The following is a 25,366-nucleotide window of genomic DNA, read 5'->3' as shown; positions in this document are numbered from 1 at the left end:
CGCAGGCCAAGTTCACCGCTGGATCACCTTTGAGGCGCCGATGGAAGAAGAGGAGTAAGTCGGGGAGAGCGGCGGTTTAAAAAAACCCCGCTGGTCGCTGGTGTATACTGTAAGCAGCCTAGAAATATTTTAATTAAATAAATAAACCTCCCATACCAAAACAGCACTAAATGCCAGGACTCAAGCAGTAACAACCCTACCTTTGAAAAGACAACACTACAAATATGACACCAGGTTCTAAGACACCAATACACCTCCTATTAGGAAAACAAAATAAGCCAGGCTGCTGTATCCCTACACAGAAACTACATGCCAGCAGAATACGTCACTTCGATCACAGATGTAGAACCCAGATGGATCGACACCAAATATAGAATAAAATAAAAACAGAAATGTGCAGACAAAATACTGAACTGGAAACTGCATGAAGCCAGACCTGTATGCAGTGCAACAATGGAAAAACAGAAACACCATCATTCCCCATAAAACAGTAATAAAATCAAGAAATATAACAATCATAATAATAAAACTATACTAACAGAAATAATAAATATTTCAAAATGGCTGAAGAACAGGACATCAACATTTTTTTTTTAATGTTCTCAAAAAACAATGAAATATTTCAAAACAAGACATCAAATAACATTCATCAGTTAAATCTAGTAAGAATAAAAACAATTCCTCTCTCTCTATACCTGATATCTTTTGATTTCCAGTCACCCTAAAATTGTTGTAGATTGGGGGGGGGGGGGGCGCACAAATTTATCCTCTCTCTCTCACACATACATGGTCACATACACCACATGCATACTCTTATACACACTTACAACCTCTCTCTCTCACAGACACTGACACTCTCAGGCTCTAAGCCCCCCCCCATCTCCTCTTTCCTCCCAGCAAAGTCTTTCTCCCCAGCCCCTCTCATAGCAGCAGTTGCAAACATAGAGCAAGGACAATGACTGACAGCACGTGCTCTCTATCTTTGTGTCTCCTCTCTATTCTTTTAGTAGCCACAGCTTACAGAAGACTGAAACCGAAGGAGTCAAAACTGCTGTTTAATTACCTCAGGGGCAGCACTATAGCACTAGCCAGGAGCCACATTGTGTTTGCGACCCACAGGCTTTCTAGCTTCAGATTACAGCACAGGAAGCTGAAAAGGTGTAGGGGTTATTGTAGCTATCTGCCTGGAAGAAGCTACATTAATACAAAGAATGCTTTCCCCAGGATCAAGTCAGTTCATGCATGGACCTCTGTGAAAGCCCATCTAAGAGCATAATGTCTCACAGAATCCCAACACAGATCCCTGGAAAAAAACAAGTACTGGATCGTACTGGAACTCAAGCAGGTCTCTAAAGGTTTATTTACTAACTCTTGTAAGCTTAAGAGGGAAAGGAAAAATTGCAGTGCTAATGCAAAAGCAATAATTTTGATGCCACTCTAGTACAGTCAAATTAAGTTTCACAGCTATAATTCTGTTCCTCATGGTGCCAGAGAGGTGGGCGCCACTAGTCAATGAGTTGGCACATATTGGGCAGGATTTTTAAACATACGGGCACAGGGTGTACAAATGTATGCCCAATTTTATAACATGCGCGTGCAGCCATGTGCATGTTATAAAATCCAGAGTTGGCACGTGCAAAGGTGTGCGCACTACTGCACATTGCGCGCGCCGAGCCCTAGGGGAGTCCCGATGGCTTTCCCTGTCCCTCCGAGGCCACTCCGAAATTGGAGCGGCCTCAGAGGGAACTTTCCTTCGGCCCCCCCAACTTCCCCTCACTTCCCCTATCTAACCTGCCCCCCAGCCCTACCTAAATCCCCCCTACCTTTATTTTGTTATGCCTGTCTCTGGCAGGTGTAACTTGCACGCGCCAGTCGGCTGCCGGCACGCGATCCCCCGGCACAGCCGCTGTGCTGGAGGCCTTGGTTCCGCCCCTTTCACAAAGCCCCAGGACATGCGTGCATCGCTGGGCCTATGCAAAATAGGCTCGGTGCGCGTAACCCTTTTAAAATCCACCCCATTTGGTGTACTCAGTCACAGGTCCCCAGATGATATGAAAAGTATCACTTCTCCCAATTATTATGTGGTCAGTTTTCAAACAGTGGCCAAAATAATCAGTTAAAATTATCTTTAGGAAAATTTTCAGCTAAATGACTAGATTTGTAGCTGAAAAGGTTAGGCCCAATCAACCTAAATTTCAATTCTTAGATTCAGGTCCATACACAAAATGCCAAACATCAATCCAGTAATACAGTGCTGATTCTGGGTCTGGGCACCATAGCCCACATGATACAGTGCTGCCTCAGAGAGCACTGATCCTTGGCCCTGAGCATAAACCTTGGCTCAATAGCAAGAGTTTTGATTGAGAGTCAGTGTCAAAGTGTCAACAGATTGCCCAGTATTTATTCTTTAGACCAGTTACTAGAGTGGCCACCCTTTAAACAGAAATTTGAGTTATGATCCTGAGATGAGGTGCTAAATCATCATACCTACACAGGCTGAGGCACAATCATAGAATATAAACACAAGAAAAAAATTGGTTTGAAATTCTACCTTCTTTCCTTTCACACATAGCAAACATGTTACTTAAGCTGTACTTTCACATAACTAATAAATGCCCTGGTTAGGGTAAAACACCAATAATAAACAAATAAACACTTTATCTGATTTTTCCCTGCACAGCTTCACAGTAAACAGCAATAAGAGGATTTCTTAAAAAAAACAAAAAAAAAAAACATTGGACAGAATATTTTTCAAAAAAATATTGGATAAAATTTATGGGCGTATTTAATTTTGAAAAGCTTTTTTTTTAACTTTAAACCATTGTAAAATGAGCTTGTAATAATTTTTATTCTTAACTAAAAACATCTCATGCAAGCAGGAGTTTTTGTCAGAATGTATGAATGAGGAAATATCTATACTGCAATTAGAGCTGCTTATGTCTTGTTTTCTTAATTCTTCAAATACTTCCTTATGGCAGCCCCTATAACTTGCATATTTTCTTCCGTGCTTATCATTTCTGTTGAATTATCACTGCCATGAAGTCAAAATCAGGGAATTGGATTTCTCTTCTTATTCATCACATATTACTATTTCAGATGGATTTTCTGCTTGGCACACGTAGCTCATTTTGTTCCAGCAATGCTTATAGTCCTCCTGAAAGAAAAGAAAGAATTAAGTACTGATTAGGGATAACGATTACCTTGTTTCATGATATCTGCTGCTGTGACTTCTGTTTTTATGGAAGTTTGTGAATTTTAGAGACATTCTTGTCTTTTGCTGGTGATATTGAAATGGAACATGTCAAATGTTCAATTAAGGTTTGCATGGTTGGACATAAATTATGACATACTAAGCATGGGAAATTGAATATGATGCAATGCAGGTGATCTCATACAGCACAGTGTAGGAGAAGTCAGAGACATGCAAGATTCTTTTGCTTTCATTTTGCTTTTGTTTCGTTGATTGGAGATTTATTCAGTTTTTTTTTTGTTTTATTTTAAAAAAAAGGGTGTTTAATTTAAAAAAAAAAGGAGTAGTGGTCAGTATTGTGTTCCCCCACTGCAAAATCGTGATTCTAAAAAATAAGCAAAAGTCTCGCTGAGTCTTTCCCTATCTCCCCACCCACCTGGATAGCCCCTTCCCAGCTTACCCACAATTGTAAGTATATTCAGGAAACAGGAACACTCCCCAGATGCTCCTGCCACTCTGGTACTCTATTCAAAATGGCACTGACTGGCCCTGAGGCCAGCACCATTTTGTTCCATGGAGGTGTATCTGTACTTCTGTACAACAAAATGATGCTGGTACCATTTTGAAAAGGTGCACACCAAGAGTGCGGAGTAAATAGCACACACACATACATAAATATGAATCCCAAAATAATGTGCGGCAATACAATATAAACTGTTCAATTCATATATCTATTGCTTTATTTGTTTAAAGGCCAACAAATGTTCAAACAAATGTCCTTTCCTGTTGGCCTTTTTAACAAATAACGCAATAGATATATGTATTGAACAGTTTATATTGTATTGCCACACATTATTTTGGGATTCACCATTTTGAATAGATCATCAGTGAGGCAGGAGCATTTGGGGATTGTACAGTTGCTGGTAAACTGGTGGTGGGGGGGGGTAGGAAGGATGGGAAAAAAGCCCAGAAGGACTTTGATTTATTTTTTAGAATCATGATTTTTGTGGTGGGGGAAGAGGACCCTGGGGTAACTGTTACTACCTCCTTTTTTATTTTTAAAAGGAAGCAAACAAAGGTAGATAATCAAAACATAGCTGGCTAGGAAAGTTAGCCAGATAAACATATCTGGCAAACTTCTATTTAGTCGAATAAATAATTATTTAGCTAAGTAGCAGCTGTTCTCCGTGGCTGGATATTCAGATTGCTGCCAGCTGGATAAGTCTGTTCATTTTTATTTTGTTTGAAAACAAAATGAAACAAACAAAAAATTTTGTTGAAACTTCTTTCCTGTTTCAAATAAAATAATATCCTATCATACATGAATGTCAGAAATAAAAAGAAGTAGCATTGGCACTGATTGTTTTGGTGCTGTAACTGAGATGAAAAAAGATTGAAAACATTCTTTTGTTATGTTTTAAGCATCATGTGAGTAGATGTAGCAAAATTGCTTACCTTGTAATAGGTGTTATCCCAGGACAGCAGGATGTAGTCCTCACATATGGGTGACATCACTGACGGAGTCCTATTGTGGGAAAATTTTCTGTCAAAGTTTCTAGAAACTTTTGACTGGCACTCTGAGCCCACTGAGCATGCCCAGTATGCCATGATATTCTCTGCCATAGGGGTCTCTCTTCAGTCTCGTATGTAGCAATAAGCTTTATCAAAAATAAAATAATAAAAGGAAACATACCCAACTCCGTGGGGTGGCGGATGGGTTCTGTGAGGACTACATCCTGCTGTCCTGGGATAACACCTATTACAAGGTAAGCAATTTTGCTTTATCCCAGGACAAGCAGGATGCTAGTCCTCACATATGGGTGATTAGCAAGCTAGAGGCTGAGTCATTTTGTAGTGAAGCAACAGTGAAGTATTGTTGTTGAAAATGAGACAGCCGAAAATCACAGCAGGTTGGATGTAGAAGGAGTTGGGATTAAACTGGAAACAAGTTCTTCAAGACAGATTGTCCATAGGTTGAATCTTGTCGTCCTTCTTTGTCCAAACAGTAATGAGCTGCAAAGGTGTGCAGAGAACTCCATGTTGCTGCTTTACATATGTCAAGAATTGGCACTGAATGATAGTGTGCTACTGAGGTTGACATCGCTCTTACTGAATGAGCCTTTACTCGCCCTTAGAGAGGAAGGCCTGCTTTTTCATAGCAAAACTGTATGCAATCTGCTAACCAGTTGGATAGAGTATGTTTACCCACTGCTTTACCTGGTTTGTTTGGATCATAAGATACAAAGAGTTGAGTGGATTTCCTGTGGACTGCAGTGCGGTCTAAGTAAAATGCTAACACACGTTTGCAGTCCAAGGAATGTAAGGCCCATTCTCCTTGGTGAGAATGAGGCCTTGGAAAGAATGTAGGTAAGACTATGGATTGGTTCAAATGAAATTCTGTAACTACTTTGGGAAGGAATTTTGGATGTGTACGGAGAACCACTCTGTCATGTAGGAATTTTGTGTAGGGTGAGTACGTGACAAGTGCTTGTAACTTACTAACCTTTCTAGCTGATGTAATGGCTATGAGGAAGATAGTCTTTCATGTGAGAAACTTAACATCACAGGAATTCATGGGTTCAAAAGGAGAATGCATGAGCCTTGTTAAAACCAAATTCAGGTCCCATTTTGTGACTGGTGGCCGAATTGGTGGTCCAAGTTGAGTTAAACCTCTCATACACCTACTAACAAGAGGTTGTATGGATATTGGTGCATCTCCCATCTTGTTATGGTAAGCTGAGATTGCACTTAAGTGTACACTTACAGATGAAGTCTGGAGACCAGATTCTGAAAGATGGTATAAGTAGTCTAGTAGAGAAGTAGTGGGGCAGGTGAAAGGATCTATACTCTTTTTCCCGCACCACAAAGTAAACCTTTTCCATTTGGAGGAATAGTTCTTTCGTGTGGAAGATTTACGTGAAGCTATAAGCACTTGAGATACATTAGTTGAAAGATGGAGTGGTTGTAAGATCAGGCTTTCAACATCCATGCTGTCAGGGATAGGGATTGAAGGTTGGGATGGCGCAACCGACCCTGATCTTGAGTTATGAGAGTGGGAGCTACTCCCAGTCGAATGGGATCCCTGACTGAGAGGTCTAGAAGTGTGGGAAACCATACTTGTCGAGGCCAATACGGGGTTATGAGTATCATGGAACCCCTGTCCTGTTGTAGCTTCACTAGAGTTTTGGTTATGAGCGGTAATGGAGGATACGCATATAGAAGGCCTGAATTCCAAGGGCGAGCAAAGGCGTCCTTGGCTGGCTGGTTCTTCTATTTGTGTAGAGTACAGAATCTGTCCACTTTGTGATTCAGATGAGACGCAAAGAGGTCTATTGTTGGTAGTCCCCAACACTAGAATATCTTGGTCACTACCGAGGGATCCAGGGACCACTCATGTGGTTGGAACTGACGACTGAGTAGGTCTGCCACTATATTTTGAAGAACTGCCAGATAAGTGGCCCAAAGGGACATTGAGTGGTTCAGGGCCCAGGCCCAAATCTGTGCAGCTTCTTGACAAAGGAGACACGAGCCCGTACCTCCGTTTGTTGATGTATCACATGGCAACTGTGTTGTCCGTTTGGATGAGAACAATCTTGTGTGAAAGGCAGTCCTTGAATGCATGCAGCGCATTACGTATAGCTCGAAGTTCCAGGAAATTGATTTGAAATGTTGCTTCGAGCTTTGTCCAAGTACCTTGGATTTTGAGAGTGTCTATATGAGCTCCCCAACCTAAGGTGGATGCATCTGTAGTTAACGTTATCTGTGGTACTGGTTGCTGGAAGGGTAGGCCCTTGTGCAAACTGTCCTTGTTTGCCCAGCAAAGCAGGGATGAATGTAGCTGGTGGGTTACTTGAATTGGAGAGGATAGTGGTTGAATGGCTTGGATCCATTGTGATTTTAAAGTCTATTGGGTTACCCTCATGGCAAGCCTTGCCATAGGTATGACATGAACTGTGGAGGCCATGTGGCCTAGTAAGGTTGGAAACTGATGAGCTGTTGCATGTTTCTTTGAGTGAATTGAGTTTGCTAACAGGGAAAGTGCTGTTGCTCGATCCTTGGGTAGAAAGGCCTTTGAGAGGATGGTGTTCAATATGAATTGAAGCAGGTGAGATGGAGTAAGATGGGACTTTTGATAATTGATGAGAAAGCCCATGGAGTGAAGTACAGTAATTGTTCGACTGAGAGAAGTCAGAGTTCCTTGTTGAGATTGACTTCTTATGAGCCAGTCGTCTAAGTAGGGAAAAACATGGACACTTTCCTTGTGCAAGTGTGCTGCTATTACTGCCAAACATTTGGTGAACACTCTGGGAGCAGAGGCAAGTCCGAATGGCAGTACTCTGTACTGGAAATGTTGAGACCCACCATGAAGCGCAGGTACTTGCGATGAGGAGGGAATATTGGAATGTGAGCGTAAGCATCTTGAAGATCCAGAGAACAAAGCCAATCTCCTGTTTGAAGAAGTGGAAGCATGGTGCCTAGCGAAACCATCCTGAACTTTTCTTTTTTTTTAGAAATTTGTTGAGATTTCTGAGGTCTAGGATGGGCCGTAGGCCTCCGGATTTCTTTGGAATGAGGAAATATCGGGAATAGAATCCACTGCCCTGCTGAGACCGGGGCACTGGCTCTACAGCCCTGGCTTTCAGAAGGGTGGATAATTCTACTTGCAACTGGAGTATGTGATTTTCGCTGAGAGAAAATGTTCTCGGAGGAGAATCTGTTGGAATTGAGAGGAAATTGAGTTGGTAACCTCGAGATACTATTGCAAGTACCCATTGGTTCCAATTGTTGTAAAATTCGGATACTGTTGTAAAATTGTTGTAAAATTCGGATACTGTTGTAAAATTCGGATACAATAATCATCTCCTATTAGAAATGCTGATCGCTTGTTCCACTCAAAATTCGTTTTCTGCCTTCAAATAGAAATCTTGACATAAATCCTGCTCATCTATTGTATCTAAATGTCCTCTCTACACCCACTCTTTGTAAAGTCTGTTTGTCGGAGCCATATCCACACTCCATATTAATGAATTGCTCATTGCTAAGTTTTATTGTACCTGCTTCTGATCTCCTTTTCTTATTAGGCATGCCTCAACTGTTGAATATGATTCTCATTGGCTCAATAGTTTTGTTTTATGTGGTATTTATAATGTTTCCTCTTAATCTCATTTAATTGTAAAGCCTGTTGATTTATTGTTCATTTATAATAATTTATTGTTCATTTATAATGTTTCCTCTTAATCTCATTTAATTGTAAAGCCTGTTGCTGATTTATTGTTCATTGTAAACCGAGGTGATGTTTTTAAAGTGCCGCGGTATATAAAAAAAACAACTCTAAATAAATAAATAAATACTCGGCATCCTACAGGAAGCTCCGGCTGAGGATTGGAGATGTAGCTTTGTACTCTGGAAATTGTTTCAAAATCCAGTAGCAGGGCCTGTCTGCGGTGGAGGCTGAGGCCTAGTTGCCCTAGGTTGTCTTGGTTGAGACCTTTGTTGTGTTCTAGAAGGTCTGGTACGAGATGTAGGAGGGTAGTACCGCCTTTGTCTATAAAAAGGCCTTCTAGAGTCTTTCCTTTGGAGCCTATGCCTGGAGTGCATAGGTGGATCCTGTGGAATTGAGGAAACTTGCCTGAGGGTTTCAATATGTTCTTTCAACTGTGCAACTGCATCTTGGACTTTGGATCCAAAAAGGTTATCTCCTAAGCAGGGGAGGTCAACCAATTTATCCTGGACCTCAGGCCTGAGGTCCAAGGCCTTAAGCCATGCCCATCTCCTGGCACTGATCCCAGATGCCGCCACCCTGGAAGCCGTCTCAAAGCCATCATAGGCTGCTCGGACTTCATGTTTACCTGCCTCCAGTCCTTTATGGATGATGGCTTGTGCTGCCTCTTGATGTTGAGATGGGAGAGACGGTAGGAACTCCTGCATTTGTTTCCACAAGTCCCTTTGATATTGGGTCATGTAAAGTTGGTAGGAAGAGATTCTCGAATTTAACATGGCCCCTTGATATACTTTGCGACCCAGGGAATCCAAAAATCTATGGTCCTTGCCTGGGGAATTTAATGAATGTGTTCTGATTCGTCTGGATTTTTTCTGTGCAGTTTCCACAACAACTGAGAGATGAGAGAGTTGTGACTTCTGGTAGCCAGGAGCAGACTGCACCAAATATGTACTGTCCATACGTTTATTAACAGCTGGCACTGAGCAAGGATGTTCCCAAATACGATGTTGTAATTCTAAGAGAACATCATGCACTGGTATAGCCACCATTTGCTTTGGAGGGTCTACAAATTGGAGTACCTCCAGGATTTGTTGTCTGGCATCTTGTTCTGTAACTAATTTGAAGGGAATGGTGTCAGCCATTTCTTGGACAAAAGTTGTGAAGGAAAAATCTTCTGGGGGAGATTTTTTTCTTGAATCAGGTGGAGATGGTTCAGACATAAAGTCTTCATATGAAGTTTCTGACAGTGTGTCAATCCAAGTGTCATATTCTTTGACTTGTGGTAAAGTTGTCGAAGTTTTAGGTGGTAGAGGAATTCCAGAAGGTCCTGGTAACCGATCTTCAGTAGGTGAATCCTCAGGATGCTCTTCACATGGATTAGAGGGAAGAGAATCCAACAAATCTCGATACCTTTTCATTAGGATCTGGTGTAGTGATGACTCCGGGCATTCTGGAGCCCCAGGAATGAGTGGCACCAATGGTATCGGCTTCTGGCCTGAAGACGGTGGTATTGTCTTCGGTGGCCGTCTTGAAGTTATGGGAGTTGTGGTACCTAGCATCGGTGCAGTTGTGAAGATCGGCATCGGTGCTGACATCGGCAGAGTCATCGGTATGGATATCGATATTGGCATCGATATCATCATCGGTGTTGCTATCGGCCTTGATACTGCCAACGGCATTGGTGTTGACACTGGCATCGGTGTTGTCACCGGCATTGGTACTGTGACCAGCATCGGTGATGTCCCCGGCATCGGTGTCGTCACCGGCATCGGCATAACTGCCGGCATCGGTGCAGTCGCCGGTATCTTCTCCTTTAGTGCCTCAGCTACTGCTTGTCTTATTAAAAGTGACAATTCCTGCGATACAGCTGGGAGAGATGGTGGAGCTGTATGCGGTGGCAGTGTGGGAGTTAATACTACATCACCAGATGCTTGTATAGATGGTATCAGCGATGTGGGCCCTGATGGTGGCGGCGGAATTTCCTTAATCTTCTGCCGCTTTGCGGTCGGTTCCCCCGGGGAGAGTGTTACCGCTGACGTCGGTGTGTGTCGGTGTTGGTGCAGATGTTTGGGCCTATGTTCAACCACCGACCTGATCGATGCCGACGAAGGCGATGGCGATGCTTGATCTCCGGAGCCTTCCAGGCGACGTTTCTTCAGCAACACCTTTTTTGAAACTCCTGCTGGGGACGATTTCGTCGACATTGAGGGAGAAGGAATCAGCTGAAGGTGGGAAAAGGTGTTCCATTTTTTCCTGTCTCAGCTTCCGTCCTTTGGGAGTCATCTCTGCACATTGAGGGCAGGATGAAACATCGTGCTTGTCCCCTAAACAGAGAACACACTCAAGATGTGGGTCTGTTAAAGACATATTCCGATTACAAATCAGACATTTCTTAAACCCTGATGCCATCTTTTCATCAACAGCCGTCAATGAAAACAGGGGGGGAAAAATTCTGAGAGAGAAAAAGTTTTTACTTTAAGTAAAAACGAGACTAAATCTTCACCGGCCGGTGAAAAAGAGAGAGAAATCCTTTTGTGGGAGAATATCTTTGAAAATTCAATGACTTTTCAGTCAGAAAATGTGAGGAAAAAACTCACAGGACTCCTATCTCCGCGATGCTTACAGCAGCACGGAAAAACGAAGACTGAAGAGAGACCCCTGTGGCAGAGAATATCATGGCATGCTGGGCATGCTCAATGGACTCAGAGTGCCAGTCAAAAGTTTCTAGAAACTTTGACAGAAAGTTTTCCCGCAATAGGGCTCCGTCAGTGATGTCACCCATATGTGAGGACTAGCATCCTGCTTGTTCTGGGATAATGTCTGTTTAATCTTTGCATTTCCTCATCACTATGGCTTAGATAAAGTAGGCTGCATGTATTAAGTAACAGATGAGTGTCTTAAATGTATAATATTATATTTAACTGGGTATGATGACTTCTGTTCATGTTAAATTGTGTCCTGATTAGCATTGGGCAGAGGCAAAAATGTCATTTCAGTTTGTTTATTTGTTTCATAGATAGCAATTATTTGTTTGGTTCATTTCAAATGAAAAAAAAGTAATTTTATTTGTTCATTTGTTTACCATTAAAGTCAATGCGGGAATGCATCCTATTTTGGGCTCCCAGGTTGGGGATTTACAATAATTTATAATTTATGTCTACTTGTGGGTAGACATAATCAAAAGGGCACTCCAACACATCAAGATTATGTCAACATGGCACCTAAAGTCTCCAGCCCAAGGACCTGTAATGAGGAAAAAGAGTAGCAGCAGTGGCAGGTGTTTTCCAAGGCACCATGAGAGGACCAAAGCAGCAGAAGAATGTCCAGAACACCCCAAGTCTCCAAAAGAGGGGCAAAGGGCACCAACAACAGTGGCATGAACCTCCCAGGGCAACACGAGCAGGGCAAAGCGGCATCAAATGTGACATAAACAGCTCAAGGCACCATGAAGGTGGAACAAAGCACCAAAAGTGTAAGGAAAAACCACAAGGCAGCAATAGAAAGTCAATGCAGTAGTAAGAGTGGCATGAAGACGCCAAAGCCCCATGAGAGGTGCAAAGTGGCAAGAATACCCAAAGGCTCTAAAATGAGGGGAAAAGAGCACCAACCAAATTGGTACAAAGCTCTGGGCAGGGACAAGCCAGAGGAAATCCCTGAAGGAGGCCTGATGTTGTTTCTGTACTGCATCATTTTTTAGGATCCTGCACTTCTGCTGCCCCTGCCTTTTGCTGTCAAAGGCTAAATACCCACTGAAACCAATAGTCAGTAAGAACTGTAAGAGAAGACAGTTTTAAGCAAAAGTTCAAGGGCATGAAACAGTTAAAGGTAACTCGGTAAGGTCTGTGCAAATCATCAGATTTCCAGGGCAACAAGTTATGTAAGGAAAAGGAATTTGGAAAGAATCTCAAAGGCAGCCGGAGAAGAGGAGAAACCTCTTAAAATAACCTAGAGTGGCTTGGAGTTGCAGCAGCAGCAGCAGCAGCAGTGGTTCTGGCAATTAAAATCACACACGGTAGGTGCAGAGCAATGAAGAATATCATTAAGGCCCCAAGATATACAGTGAGGGCTGAGGTATGAAGAAGAATGGGATCAAAAGGCCAAGGCACCAAGAGCGCAAAGTGGTACTAGGAATGACATAAAAAGTTCAAAGTCCACGAGTGAGGCAGCAAGTGTGCAAATCATTGGATTGCCAGGGCAAGATCAAGAGATGGCAAGGACCATAAAGGAAGGGAATTTGGAAAGAACCTTGAAGACAACTAGAGCAGAGGCAGAACCACTCAAAGGTACCAAGAGTAGCTTAGAATAACAGCAGTGCTGGCATTTAAAATCACAAAGGGTAGGTGTAGAGCAATGCAGCAAGAAGAATAGCACTGCTTATCAAGAAGAGTTAGAATGCTTGGCAGTGGCACATACTGTCTACTAGCTGGCTATGACTATGAAGTTATACAACATTATAACCAGTGGCAATCATAGTGTGTGTAAAAATATTTCATACACACTATGTATATCTGCTGACAGAGAAGAAACAGATACGACTCGGGCTGTGTTCACTGCAATCTATCTCTGAAATTAATAGTAGGTGAAGATTAGAAAACAAGAATGCAGCATGGAGAGTGAGAAAGAAAGACAGAGTGGCATCAAACCCCCCAAGGCATAGAGTGCAGGTTACTGCAAACAGCACAGAGGCATCAAAATCTCTAAGTACATATTAGTGCCTTAAACCTCTGAAATATATAGTCAAAAAGTTTTGTATATTTGCATTGTTGGTATGTCTTTGAAGGGAGTGCCCAGACTGCAGCACTGAAGGTCTGAAAGTGTGGAGTCTTGATATTGATTGTTAGCAGTGGAAAAGAGGAAAAAAATAAATAAAACTCCTTACCTAACAGTAGGCAGCTTTTCTTGGTGTGGGGCTGATCCTAATCAATAGCAGACAAATAGTCTTGTGAATAGCAGGGGCAAGTGCCAGTCTCTTTTGAGGTTATTTCCAGTCCTGAAGGGCTCCAAGCTAAGTACATATTACTGCCTTAAATCTCTGAAATATATAGTCAAAAAGTTTTGTATATTTACATTGTTGGTGTGTCTTTTGAGGGAATTGCTCAGACTGCAGCACTAAAGGGCAGAAAGTGTAGAGTCTTGATATTGATTGTTAGCAGTGCTAAAAGAGAGGATTTAAATAATAACACTTTTGGGCTAGCCCCATCTGTTCAGATCTCTCTTCCATGAAAAAGGAGTTGGCTCACCTTAAAGCTGAATTAGCTACAATAAAAAAAAAAAGTATTAGCAACCACCAAGGAATCCTCACCCACTTTATAGTATTCAGGAATTGTTTCCCCATTACCACAGAAAATTCAGAAACTGAGAAAAAAGTGGTTTATAGTGGGCTCAGGTAGATTAAGACCTGTGACCCAAAGACACTCATTCTTCACAACTGTGCAGCCTACATGCCCCCCCCCCTCCCCACGTACACACCTTATACAGAGCATACAGAAATTCAAGAACAAATGCATTATAGTGGGCTCTGGTAGAATAAGACCTGTGATATGGAGACACCCACTCTCTCAAGTGACACAAGTACAAAATGCTTTCTCTGTATTAGATAATGAAGAAGCTCTAGCGATGGAGACAGAAGTGGTATCTGAAAGGAAAAAAGAGACCCAATGCATGGAGAAATTCCATAATACAACCAATAACCTTAAAAAAAATCATTGTGCTGGGTGACTCAGTCATCTGAGTCACTAATTTGGGAACTCTTTTCGAGGGGAACACTATAGTTAAAAGCCTTCTAGGATCATTGGCTGGTAGAAATGCTTTTCAGATAGTCAACGCAATCAAAGAAGAAAGTAAGGTCTCTGAAACTGATATTCTCATCCATCTGGGAACCAACAACCTTGCAACATCCAAGCAGTACCCAGACATTTCCAGACTCTGAAGAACAGATTAGTCACAGGGCGAAGACTATTGCCATTTCAGAAGTGTTACCTATTCATGGAAAGGGGAAAGAGAAGCTAAGCCATTTAGATAACTTCAATGCATGGTTCAAAACTTGGTGTAAAGAAGAAAGTTTTGGATATATTGGGGGTTGGGGCCATGTATGGGTCAGTAAAAGGCTCTATGTCAAAGATGGCTTACATCTGTCTGTGGCAGGAAAAAAAGATCCTAAGTTATACATTCAATTCCTATGCCATAAGGCATGTAAACTAGAGGATGGGGGTGGCAGAAGGAAATTGGCATTAGGGATGTGCAGAGGGACGCCATACATTGCATTTGTGATTCGGATTTGTCAGGGAGCAGATACGTTGCGTTTGGCCGTATGGCGCCCCGATGCCATATTCGTGTCCCAGCTAAAATTAAAATTAACTACAACCCCCCACCCTCCTGAACCCCCCAAGACTTACCAAAACTCCCTGGTGGTCCAGCGGGGGATCCGGGAACCATCCCCTGCACTCTTACACCCTCAGTGCCGGTTTAATCATGGCGCTGATAGCCTTTGTCACAGGGGCTACCGGTACCATTGGTCAGCCCCTGTCACATGGCCATCGGTGCCATCTTGTGCTCCTACCATGTGACAGGGGCTGACCAATGGCACCAGTAGCCCCTGTGACATAGTATGGGCAAAGGCTATCGGTGCCATTTTGAGTACTGGCATCGGACGGATGGCGTGCAGGAGGTTGCTCCGGGACTCCCGTTGGACCCCCAGGGACTTTTGGCCAGCTTGGGGGGGCCTCCTGACCCCCACAAGACTTGCCAAAAGTCCAGCGGGGGTCCGTTAGCGACCTCCTGCACGCCGGCCATCCAATGCCAGTACTCAAAATGGCGCCAATCTCCTTTGCCCTCACTATGTCACAGGTACCGACCGTCGGTACCTGTGGTCATCATCAGGAGGCGGAACAGGCAGAGTAGACCCAACTGGAGCTTCACCTTTACCGGCCCTCGTTCCCCACAGATTGAGCCCTTGTGTACCAGGGCCAGCAGGACTTAGGCAGGGATCTCTCAAGGCGTGGAACCAGAGGAAGAGGCTGAAGCGGCATCGGGCAGACAGACAGAACTAGAAATAGGCCATGGGTCAGGATGGGCATCAAACAGGCATAGGCGAAGAAACAGGCTGGAGGTCAGGGCAGGTGGAGGTCAAGCAGAGTCAGGTTACCAGGCAGAGGTCAGGCAGGCAGAGGTCAAGCTGAATCAGGCAGGCAGAGTCAAAACCAGGAGGTCAATTCAGAGGGGCAAGGAGCAGGGATGCTAAGATCAGGAATCAAGGAGCAAGGCAGGAATGCTGGATCAGGAATCAGGAGCTGGAATGCAGAACTCGCACTCAATACAGAGCAGGACCCATTGCTAGAGGCAGGGTATATATACCCACCCTGCGTGACGTCATCTTCGCGGTCCGTGGGGAACTTTCCCACTGCAGGCCCTTTAAATCTGCAGCGATGGCCTAGGGAGCCGGTTGGGGTGGCGGCATGCAGGGCCGCGAAGGCAGGCCACTGTAGTGGCGGTCAGCGTCGGCTGCAGCAAGCAGTGACGGAGGAAGGCTGGACCTGGTTGCCTGCCAGAGGAGGTAAGGGAACTGTTGCGGCCGCCCCCGGCATGTATGCACATGGTGGCATACATGCACATATATGGCCACGAGCAGAATAATGCAAGTATTTTATAATCCGTACATATGATACATATATTTTATAAAATGAGCATATATCTCTACCCCACAACATACATGAATATTATTTATTTTTATTTTTTTTTAATTTCTTCTATTCTGCTGCTTCCTAGCATCTGTTCAGCATGGACTTCAATAAAATCATAAAATATCACAAAACAATATCTTTATTACATTTTAAACAAACTTAAAACAGACATAAAATACAACATTAAAATACAACAGAGTCCAAATCATTCCACCTTATCCAAAAGCTTCTTCAAAAAACATAGTCTTCAAAGCTTTTCTAAACATTTTAAAATCCTTCTGCTCTGGAAGCTTACACTGGCAATTTATTCCATTCAACCTTAGCATTGTTTGAAATGGTAAGTAAAACATTCCCAATTTACCTGTTCCACCTTACTCATGATTTTTATATATCTCAATCATATCACGTCTCAGCTGTCTCAGCCCTAATCTGTTTAGTAGCCTTTTTCTATAAGAGAGCTTTTCCATCCCTTTCATCCTTTTTGTCATCCTTTTCTGTACCTTTTCTATGTCTGCTATGTCTTTGTTTGAGATGGTTGACCAGAATTGTATGCAGTACACTAGGTGCAATTGCATTATGATATTCTCAGTTTTGTTCTCTCTTCCTTTCCAAATAATTCCATTACATTCTATTTGCCTTTTTGACCACCACTGCCCACTGTGAGCCAAAGATTTAAAAGATACTGTCCTTTTCCTGGTGGTGACATCCAACATGGAACCCAAACATCGTGCATCTGTAGCTGGGATTATTTTTCCCTAAGTGCATTACTTTGTACTTGTTGTCCACATTAAATTGCATCTGTCATTTAGATGCCCAGTCTCCTAGTCTCACAAGGTCCTTCTGCAGTGTCTCACAATCCGCTACTGTTTTAATAATTCAAAACAATATTGTGTCATCTGCAAATCTGGTCACCTCACTTGCTGTTTCCTTTTCCAGATCATTTATGAATATGCTAAGTAGAAAAGGTCCTAGTACAGACCCTGTTTACTGTCTGTTATCCAGTTACCAATCCACAATAGAATACTGTCACCTATCCCATGACCTCCCAATTTCCTAAGGAGTCTCTCTTGAAGGACTTTGTCAAATGTCTTCTGAAAATCCAAATATACTATATTAACCATCTCATCTTCATCCATATGTTTATTTACACTTTCAAAACAACCAAATCATTGGTGAGACAAGACTTTCCTTTGCAAAAACCATATTGACATTCTTCCATTAAACCATGTCTACCTATGTGGTCAATAGTTTTGTTTTTAAGAATAGCTTCTACCATTTTGCCAAGCATCGACATCAGGCTCATTAGTCTATAGTTTCTTGGAGCCCTTTTTAAAAATTGGTGTGACAATGGCCACCCTCTAGTTTTCAGGTATTGTGGATGTTTTAAATGATAGCTTGAAGATCACCAGATACGGGTCTGTAATTTCACATTTGAGCTCCTTTAGAACTCTGGAATGTATACCATCTGGATTTGTTATTCTTTAGTCCGTCAATCTGATTTATTACATCCTCCAGTTTCACAGTGATTTCATTTAGTCGCTTAGAATCATCAACTCAAAAAATGTTTCTGGTGTGGGTATGACCCTAACATCTCCCTTGGTAAAGACAGAGGCAAAGAATTAATCAAGGGGTGAATTTTCAAAAAGTTACACACATAAAATTATATGTGTGTAAGTAGCCTCTACTCATGTATTCCATATTTAATAAAAGTTAACAATACACGTGTATTTTCACTTTATGATGCACATATATGTGTGTAAAAAAGGGGCAGTCTAGGGGCATTCTGGGATGGGGGTCAACCCTTACACACATAAGTTACTATTTTAGAAGACATGCACATCATTTGCTAACTTACTCGTGAATTTTTACACCTGCTAATTATCTGACATTAGTGATATTAAACATGTTTATTGTATAATACTGACTGGATTAAAGATCTGGGTGAACTGGGGGGAGTTCAGGCTGAAGAACTAGGAAGATCTCTATAATGTGGAGAAGGACTGGGTATACTGGTGGACTAATTGGTAAACTGGTTAATTTCATGTATTTATTTATAAAATTTGTTAATTGCTTTACAGTTTTTACAATAAAATCTTTCAAAGCAATGTATATAGTCACAAAATAAAACATGAAACAATAAAATCCAAAAACATAAAATAAAATAAAAAAATTACCAAACACACAATACAGCCATCCTTATTTTCTCTTCCTAATGATTTCTCTACATTTAACCACTAACTAGATTGTAACTATCAGGCCAAAATTATACCAAAGAAGTAAAAAAACCAAAACAAAACTAAAACAAGCTGCTTCCTAGTTTAGTTTAGAAGCTCAGTTATCTTCAGCCATGTTTTTACTTTACCTAAATTGCATCAAATCAGTTTCCTCTCTGATAGACAGGGAGAGGTCATTCCATAATTTAGGTACTGTCATAGAAAAGGATTGATTTTGAAATTTGACATGTGGAAATCTTTTGAATGAAGGAAGTTGGAGTTGAAAACCATATTGTGTGTGTGAACTTATTTGAGATTTCCATATCTTATTGGACATAAGTGGGGGACCCAGACTCTGCATGATCTTAAAAGTAAGCACAAGGACTTTGAATTTACACCATAACTTCACCGGCAGCCAGTGCAATTTCTTAAGAAGAGGTGCGGCTGATTCCCATCTTGAACAACCCAAAAACTAATCTCGCAGCCATGTTTTGTACTACTTGAATCTTCTTAAGTAAACTACCAGGAAGCCCCCAGTAAATGAGATTCCAGTAGCGTAATATCGCTATAATTAGAGCATAGACTCCTCATGCGTGCATGTTCTAAAATTGGCCGCCAAAAGTGTATAAATCGGGGCTTATGTAAGTCCTGTTTTACTTTGTGTGTAAAAGAAACATGTGCATATTTTTAAATAGGAAAAGCACATTCCTTGCATTTATATATGTGGTTTCAATGCATTGATTGTATTTGTGTGTAAGCATAAATATATCCCAAGGCCGGCGTTGAGGTCAGAGGATACTTATCTGTTGGCCATTCCTCCAGTTAATAAATATAGATGGGTTCAAACAAGAACTAGAGTATTCCCCACAGTAGCAGCAGTTGAATGGAATAAATTGCCAGTTAAGCTTCCAGAGCAGAAGGATTTTAAAATGTTTAGAAAAGCTTTGAAGACTATGTTTTTTGAAGAAGCTTTTGGATAAGGTGGAATGATTTGGACTCTGTTGTATTTTAATGTTGTATTTTATGTCTGTTTTAAGTTTGTTTAAAATGTAATGAAGTTATTGTTTTGTGATATTTTATGATTTTATTGAAGTCCATGCTGAACAGATGCTAGGAAGCAGCAGAATAGAAGAAATTTAAAAAAAATAAAAATAAATAATATTCATGTATGTTGTGGGGTAGAGATATATGCTCATTTTATAAAATACATGTATCATATGTACGGATTATAAAATACTTGCATTATTCTGCTCGTGGCCATATATGTGCATATATGCCACCATGTGCATTTGTTTGAAAATGTAAGGGAAAAGTGTATTTACTGATTTTGAACCATTATTAGTTTGGTTTAGAGTTAGTGTTTTCTACACAGAGCCACAGAGAAAATTCATCTCAGATTAAACTAAAGATAGCTTGCTATATGGCCCTACCTCCTAGGATCTGGATTGATCCTCAGGGCATTCAAAAGCAGTGTGGGAATACCTGGAATGTGTTCTTAGCATTTAAATGGAACAGAGGCCAAAGGAAGGTGTGGGATCCTGAGAAGACCCATAAGTTCTTCCCCTTGTTTATTAATGTCATATTGTCCTGTTAAAGTTTGGAAGTCTTGAATCTTGTCTATAAACAGAAGTCTTGATGTGTGCTGTCAATGAAGACAACTACTGTGAAAAGACCTGGACTGGAAGTAAGCCTTACCCAATTGTGAATTATCACAATTACCTGCCATGCATAAACAGAAACTGTTATGTTATCACCATTTCCAAATAAAACTATTACAACATAAATCCTGTGTAAGTGTGCCTTCAGAGCCTTACAACAAGTTCCTCTCTCCATATTTCTGCTATTTTCTTGTCCTCCCTGAGCACTCCTTTTACCCCTCAGTCATCTAGTGGCCCTCCCAGGCTTTTTGCTTCTGTAACTCCTTTTTTGGAGTACTGCTTAAGGGCACATGACTCGTTTATCTCTTCTGGGGCTGCACCGGCTAGCATGTTACATCCCACGCTGAGTCTCAATCCCTGGGGGGGGGGGGGGGGGAGAGATTCTTTTTAGGGGGGAGGAAGCTCTCACTTATGGCCCAGATAATGAAAAGTGGTTGCCAATGTGTGTACTATAGTGGTGCTTCCCATGAGGTGAGAGGCTGTAATAAGCAAACAGGACCAGATCTGGGTGTTAATATAAAGTTTACTGACTGATAAAGTTAAATAAAGTCCATTTGTACAAAATTGATGAGTATACATCTGAATGGTGTTACAAGATAGTTCTGGGTAGGTAGGTGTTCTTGTCACAAACCTCTGGGTGGAGCCCATGGTGATTTTAAATGTGCATGACTCTCCCAGTGGATGTGCAGGAATCCTATTGAAGGTATCCTCAGGTTTACTGCAAAAATCTTACCTTTAGACATCTTCTCCTAAACACCCAGCCTGTCCTGGTCCCTTGGGTGAAAATCCGGATGGGATTTCCTGATCTTGTTCTTCCTTCCTTTAATCAGTTGTTCGTCTATCCTTTATTCTCTGATGTTTCGGGGACCTTCTCTTAAGGAAAAGTTAGTGGGATCAGGCTATTACCTCTGCACTGAAATCCCAGTGGGGAGGGGGGATCCAAAATCTTCCCCACTTAACTCAAGTCCAAAAAATACTTTAAAGCTTAACTGGATACATCTTCCCAGACTGGCATTCAAGCTGTCAGAGGTGCTTGCCATATTCAGGTTGTGAATTGGCTCACTGGTCTTCAGCCCCCTGTCCACTGCGTACAGCCAAGAGAGGATGACTTTCCCCAAAGAAATAGAGTGAACCACAATCCCTTCCAGAATCAAGATTCTCCTAGACTTTACTGTCTCTTGCAGCAGGATCTATCACTGGTGCTTGCCTACCTAGGGTTTAGAGTAGGCTCACAGATCTTTGGTCCCCTGGTGAGCCCCTTTTGCCCCTAAAGGGTCTCAGGCTTAAACAATCTATCTCTCTAACATAGTGAGAAGGACCCTCTGGCAGGGACTGCACGATGAGGTATCTCTTCTAAAGCAAACTCCTTAGGGCAAGGCCAGGAGGCCCTACCAGAATGTGGAAGAAATTCGTTATTCTCTGACTGCTTCCTCAAATTGAAACCACGGAGTCTTAAAATGGCTGGGCTAAATAGCAATGAAGCATCCAATCCAGAGCCTCCAGGTGGGAGGGACTGAGATGAATAGATGGCTTCTTGCAAAATGTGTTCTAATGCAAGGTCAGTTGTTGCGTCCGTCAGTCGCAGACGGCTGCGACCACTCTGCCTCATCACTTTTCTTCCCTTTTTCTCCGCCTTGGGCAAGATGGCTGCCTCCGGGGCCGAGTGCCTTGGTGTCTCCGGTCTAGCATGGGCGTTCCCAGTCTGCCATGCTCACCCCTATGGCCTCCTAGGATGCTCGCGCGCACCTCTCCTACGCTCAAATATACGTCATGGCGGGAACATCGGGGGCGTCCCCACCGCATGACGTCAATACCGCCGGGTATTTAAAGCCTCCACTTCGCTACCACCATTGAGTTAGCATGGACTTCGGTTAAGCTACTCTGACCGCTCTAAGCTGCACGTTTAGACGCCGCTCTACACTCTAAGGGCCTCGCTCCTATAGAAGCTCAAGACACCCTCCCCTAGGGGGTCTTTCGCTTCCATCTCCCTTCGGGGCCTTACTAATTGAGGCAACTACTCCTTGGGGGTCTCTCTCTCTCTTTTCTACAGGACTTCTGGACTACCAGGTACTCGCTTCTCGAGGGCCTACCGTTCTAGTATCCTGTACCACAGACCTGCGGACCCACCATCTCTACCAGGAAGACGCCCACACTCCTGTGAGTACCTTACGATCCGGTGCTCCAACTCCACACACCAGGCTCGGCATTGCCCGCACCGCAGGTCTCCGCCTCTCTGAAACATCTGGGTGAGAATCTACATCTGAGACTGTTGAACGTATTGACACCTCGCGGACCTCAGTGCCTTATCTTCCTGCTACATATCTTCACAGTGACCAAGGGTCCACAATGCCACAAACACAACATCAGTGACATCTGGCGGCCAAATCCAGTAGGGGTGCCCCACTTCTAATGTACTTGAAAAGGTTTTATTACTTGTATTTACCTCTACGGCAAGCTTCTTTTCAAATTCTCTTTTAGCTTGCTTAGCTACTTTTTTTACATCTAACATGCAAGGGCTTATGCTCTTCCTAAGCCTCACCAGTCTGGGTTTTTCTGGGTGATCTCGGTGGAAGTCTAGGAGCAGATTTTTGTCAAGAATGTGGTGAGAGGGCTCCCAAGAGTTCTCTTCTGGGCCAAAGCCCTCCCAAGACAGGAGGAATTCCTAGTGGCCTCAACGGCGTCGGACGTCCAAGACTTCTTTGACTTGTAAGGTGTTCTCAGTTTCCGCTGAATGTTGCGTAGGTGGAGGAGGCCTTCGGGAAGGCCAGGATAGGACCAAGGGTTTGAGTAGCGACACGTGGAACATGTTATAAATTCCCATGGAAGCTGGAAGTTTCAGCTGGTAGGTGATTGCTCCTATGCGTCGAAGGACGGGAAATGGACCAATAAATTTGGGAGCTAGCCGTTGGGAAGGCAATTGTAGCTGGATGTGCTTAGTACTACGCCAGACTTTTTGTCCAGGCAGAAACAGAGGTGCGATCTGACGATGGGTGTCTGTGAAGTGTTTGGCCCGGTCAGCTGCTTGGCAGAGCCGCTCCCCTACTTGGTTCCAGAACCGGCGTATGGTTTGTGCTGTAGATTGGGCTGCAGGTGAGGGTACACTGAGTGGAACCGGCAGGGGTAGGCGCGGTTGACGGCCAAAGACTACAGCAAAGGGTGAAACCTCTGTGGCAGAGGCGATATGGGATAGTTCTGTCCATGGCAGGAGGTCAGCCCATTTATCTTGCTGGTCGTTGACATATGATCGCAGGAAAGTTTTCAAAGAGCGTTAGTCCTCTCGGCCTGGCCATTTGCTTGCGGATGATAGGCTGATTGAACTTTTTACAGAGAGATCTCCAATATTTAGTGGCAAATTGAGGGCCACGATCAAAGACGATTTCTTGTGGTAGTCCATGTAAATGAAATACGTAGGTAAAGAAGAGTCGAGCTAGCTCTGGAGCTGATGGGAGTCCAGGTAGGGGGACAAAGTGGGCCATTTTTGAGAAGCAGTCAATGATGACCCAGATTACAGTATTTCTTTTTGAAGGAGGCAGATCCACGATGAAATCTGTGGAAAGACTTGACCAGGGCTCGGTGGGCGCAGGAAGTGGTTGAAGAAGCCCCCATGGGCAGCCAGTCGGTGGTTTTTGCTGTGCGCAAACAAGACAGGAGTCCACGTATTCACGGGAGTCCTTTGTCATACCAGGCCACCAATAGTGCTTTTGGAGCATCTCGAGAGTCCGGGCTCGGCCGGGATGACCGGCCAGCTTGGAGTCGTGAGCCCAACGGAGCACGCGTTCACGGAGACGGCAGGGGATCACCGTCTTCCCGGCTGGTACCGTGGTGGTGTCTGAAATAGATATGCAAGCTGGATCAATAATGTGCCTGGGAGGCTCGGGTGTGTCTTCTGGCTCGACGGAGCGAGAGAGTGCATTTGCATGGAGATTTTTCGCTGCTGGGCAATAGCAGAGCTCGAAGTTGAAGTGCTCAAAGAACAGGGCCCAGCGGGCTTGTCTTGGGTTAAGTAACTGGGCCTCCTTTAGGTGTTCCAGATTTTTAAGGTCGGTAAATATTGTGAATTTGTGTTGCGCCCCTTCAAGCCAGGGACGCCATTCCTGGAGGGCAAGTTTCACTGCTAGCAGTTTGCGGTCCCCAATGGTATAATTTTGTTCTGTGGAGGATAATTTATGTGAATAAAAGGAACATGGAACTAGGGTTCCCTTGGTGGAGTATTGACTCAAGACCGCTCCTGCTCCAATGGCGGATGCGTCGACTTCAACTATGAAGGGGCGGTTAGGATCCAGGTGACGTAGACACGGGTCGGTACAGAAGGCCTTTTTCAAGGCGTGGAAAGCTGATTGGGCCTTGGGGATCCACACATCCCTTCCTCGTCATAGCAGTGAGTGGGGCGGCCAGCGTGGAGTAATTGGTGATGAAGTTTAGATAGTAATTTGTGAATCCATGGAATCTTTGTAGGGCTCTGAGACCCACTGGTTGAGGCCAATCTCGAATACCCTGGAGTTTGTCGGGGTCCATGGTGAACCCACAGCTGGAGATGATGTAGCCTAGGAATGGGAGACTGGGTTGCTCAAAAATGCACTTCTCCAATTTAGCATGGAGATGATGGTCTCTGAGGCGCTGGAAGACTGTTTGAACGTGGGAACAATGAGACTTCAGGTCTTTGGAGAAGATTAATATATCGTCCAGATACATTATGACGATTGAGTACAAAAAGTCCCAGAAAATCTCGTTCATTAGCCACTGGAAGACTGCAGGGGCATTGCAAAGCCCGAAGGGCATTACTACATATTCATAGTGACCGTCTCTTGTGTTGAAGGTGGTTTTCCAGATGTCTTCCGGTTGAATCCGTACTAGGTTATATGCCCCCCATAGATCTATTTAGTAAAAATTTGTACGCCCTGTATGTGGTCGAACAGTTCACTGATAAGTGGCAGTGGGAACCGGTCCTTACGGGTTACTGCGTTCAAACCTATGCATGGTCTTAGACTGCCATCCTTCTTCTTTACAAAGAAGAACCCGGCGCCTGCCGGGGAAGTAGAGGGTCTTATGAACCCTTTGGCCAAATTTTCCTTGATGAATGTTGACATCGCTTGGGTTTCTGGGAGTGAAAGAGGATAGGTTCTGCTCTTGGGAGGCATGGTTCCAGGTAGGAGTTCTATGGGGCAGTTAAACTTCCAGAGTGGACGCAGGATATTGGAATTTTGTATGGAGAACACAACTTTGAATTTTGAGTATGGAGCAGGTAACCCAGGAAGAGTTGTAGAGCTTAGAACTGTCACAGATGGAGACACTTGCGATAAACAGTGGGTTTGACATTGAGGGCCCCACTGGGTGAGTTGCAGGGATTGCCAGTCAAAGTGGGGTGCACGTAACTGGAGCCAAGGAAGTCCAAGGACTACGGGGTG

At 43.3% G+C, this 25,366-nt stretch overlaps 1 protein-coding gene across 2 annotated transcripts in view; it reads right to left on the bottom strand.

The window, feature by feature from the left end:
* Positions 1-2,383: 2,383 nt before the first annotated feature.
* The window catches only part of FAM178B (family with sequence similarity 178 member B), an 819,452-nt gene continuing 796,469 nt past the window's right edge, over positions 2,384-25,366 (bottom strand). For both annotated transcript variants that reach the window (XM_029604316.1, XM_029604317.1), the window contains one exon: positions 2,384-3,154. In XM_029604316.1, coding sequence (XP_029460176.1) covers positions 3,071-3,154 — 84 coding nt within the window. In that variant the 3' untranslated portion in view covers positions 2,384-3,070. The remainder of the gene's footprint in view (positions 3,155-25,366) is intronic.

This window comes from Rhinatrema bivittatum, chromosome 5, assembly GCF_901001135.1.
Source record: "Rhinatrema bivittatum chromosome 5, aRhiBiv1.1, whole genome shotgun sequence".
NCBI lineage: Eukaryota > Metazoa > Chordata > Amphibia > Gymnophiona > Rhinatrematidae > Rhinatrema > Rhinatrema bivittatum.
Note: the sequence above shows the minus strand (reverse complement) of the source record. Positions and strands in the feature narration are given on the sequence as shown.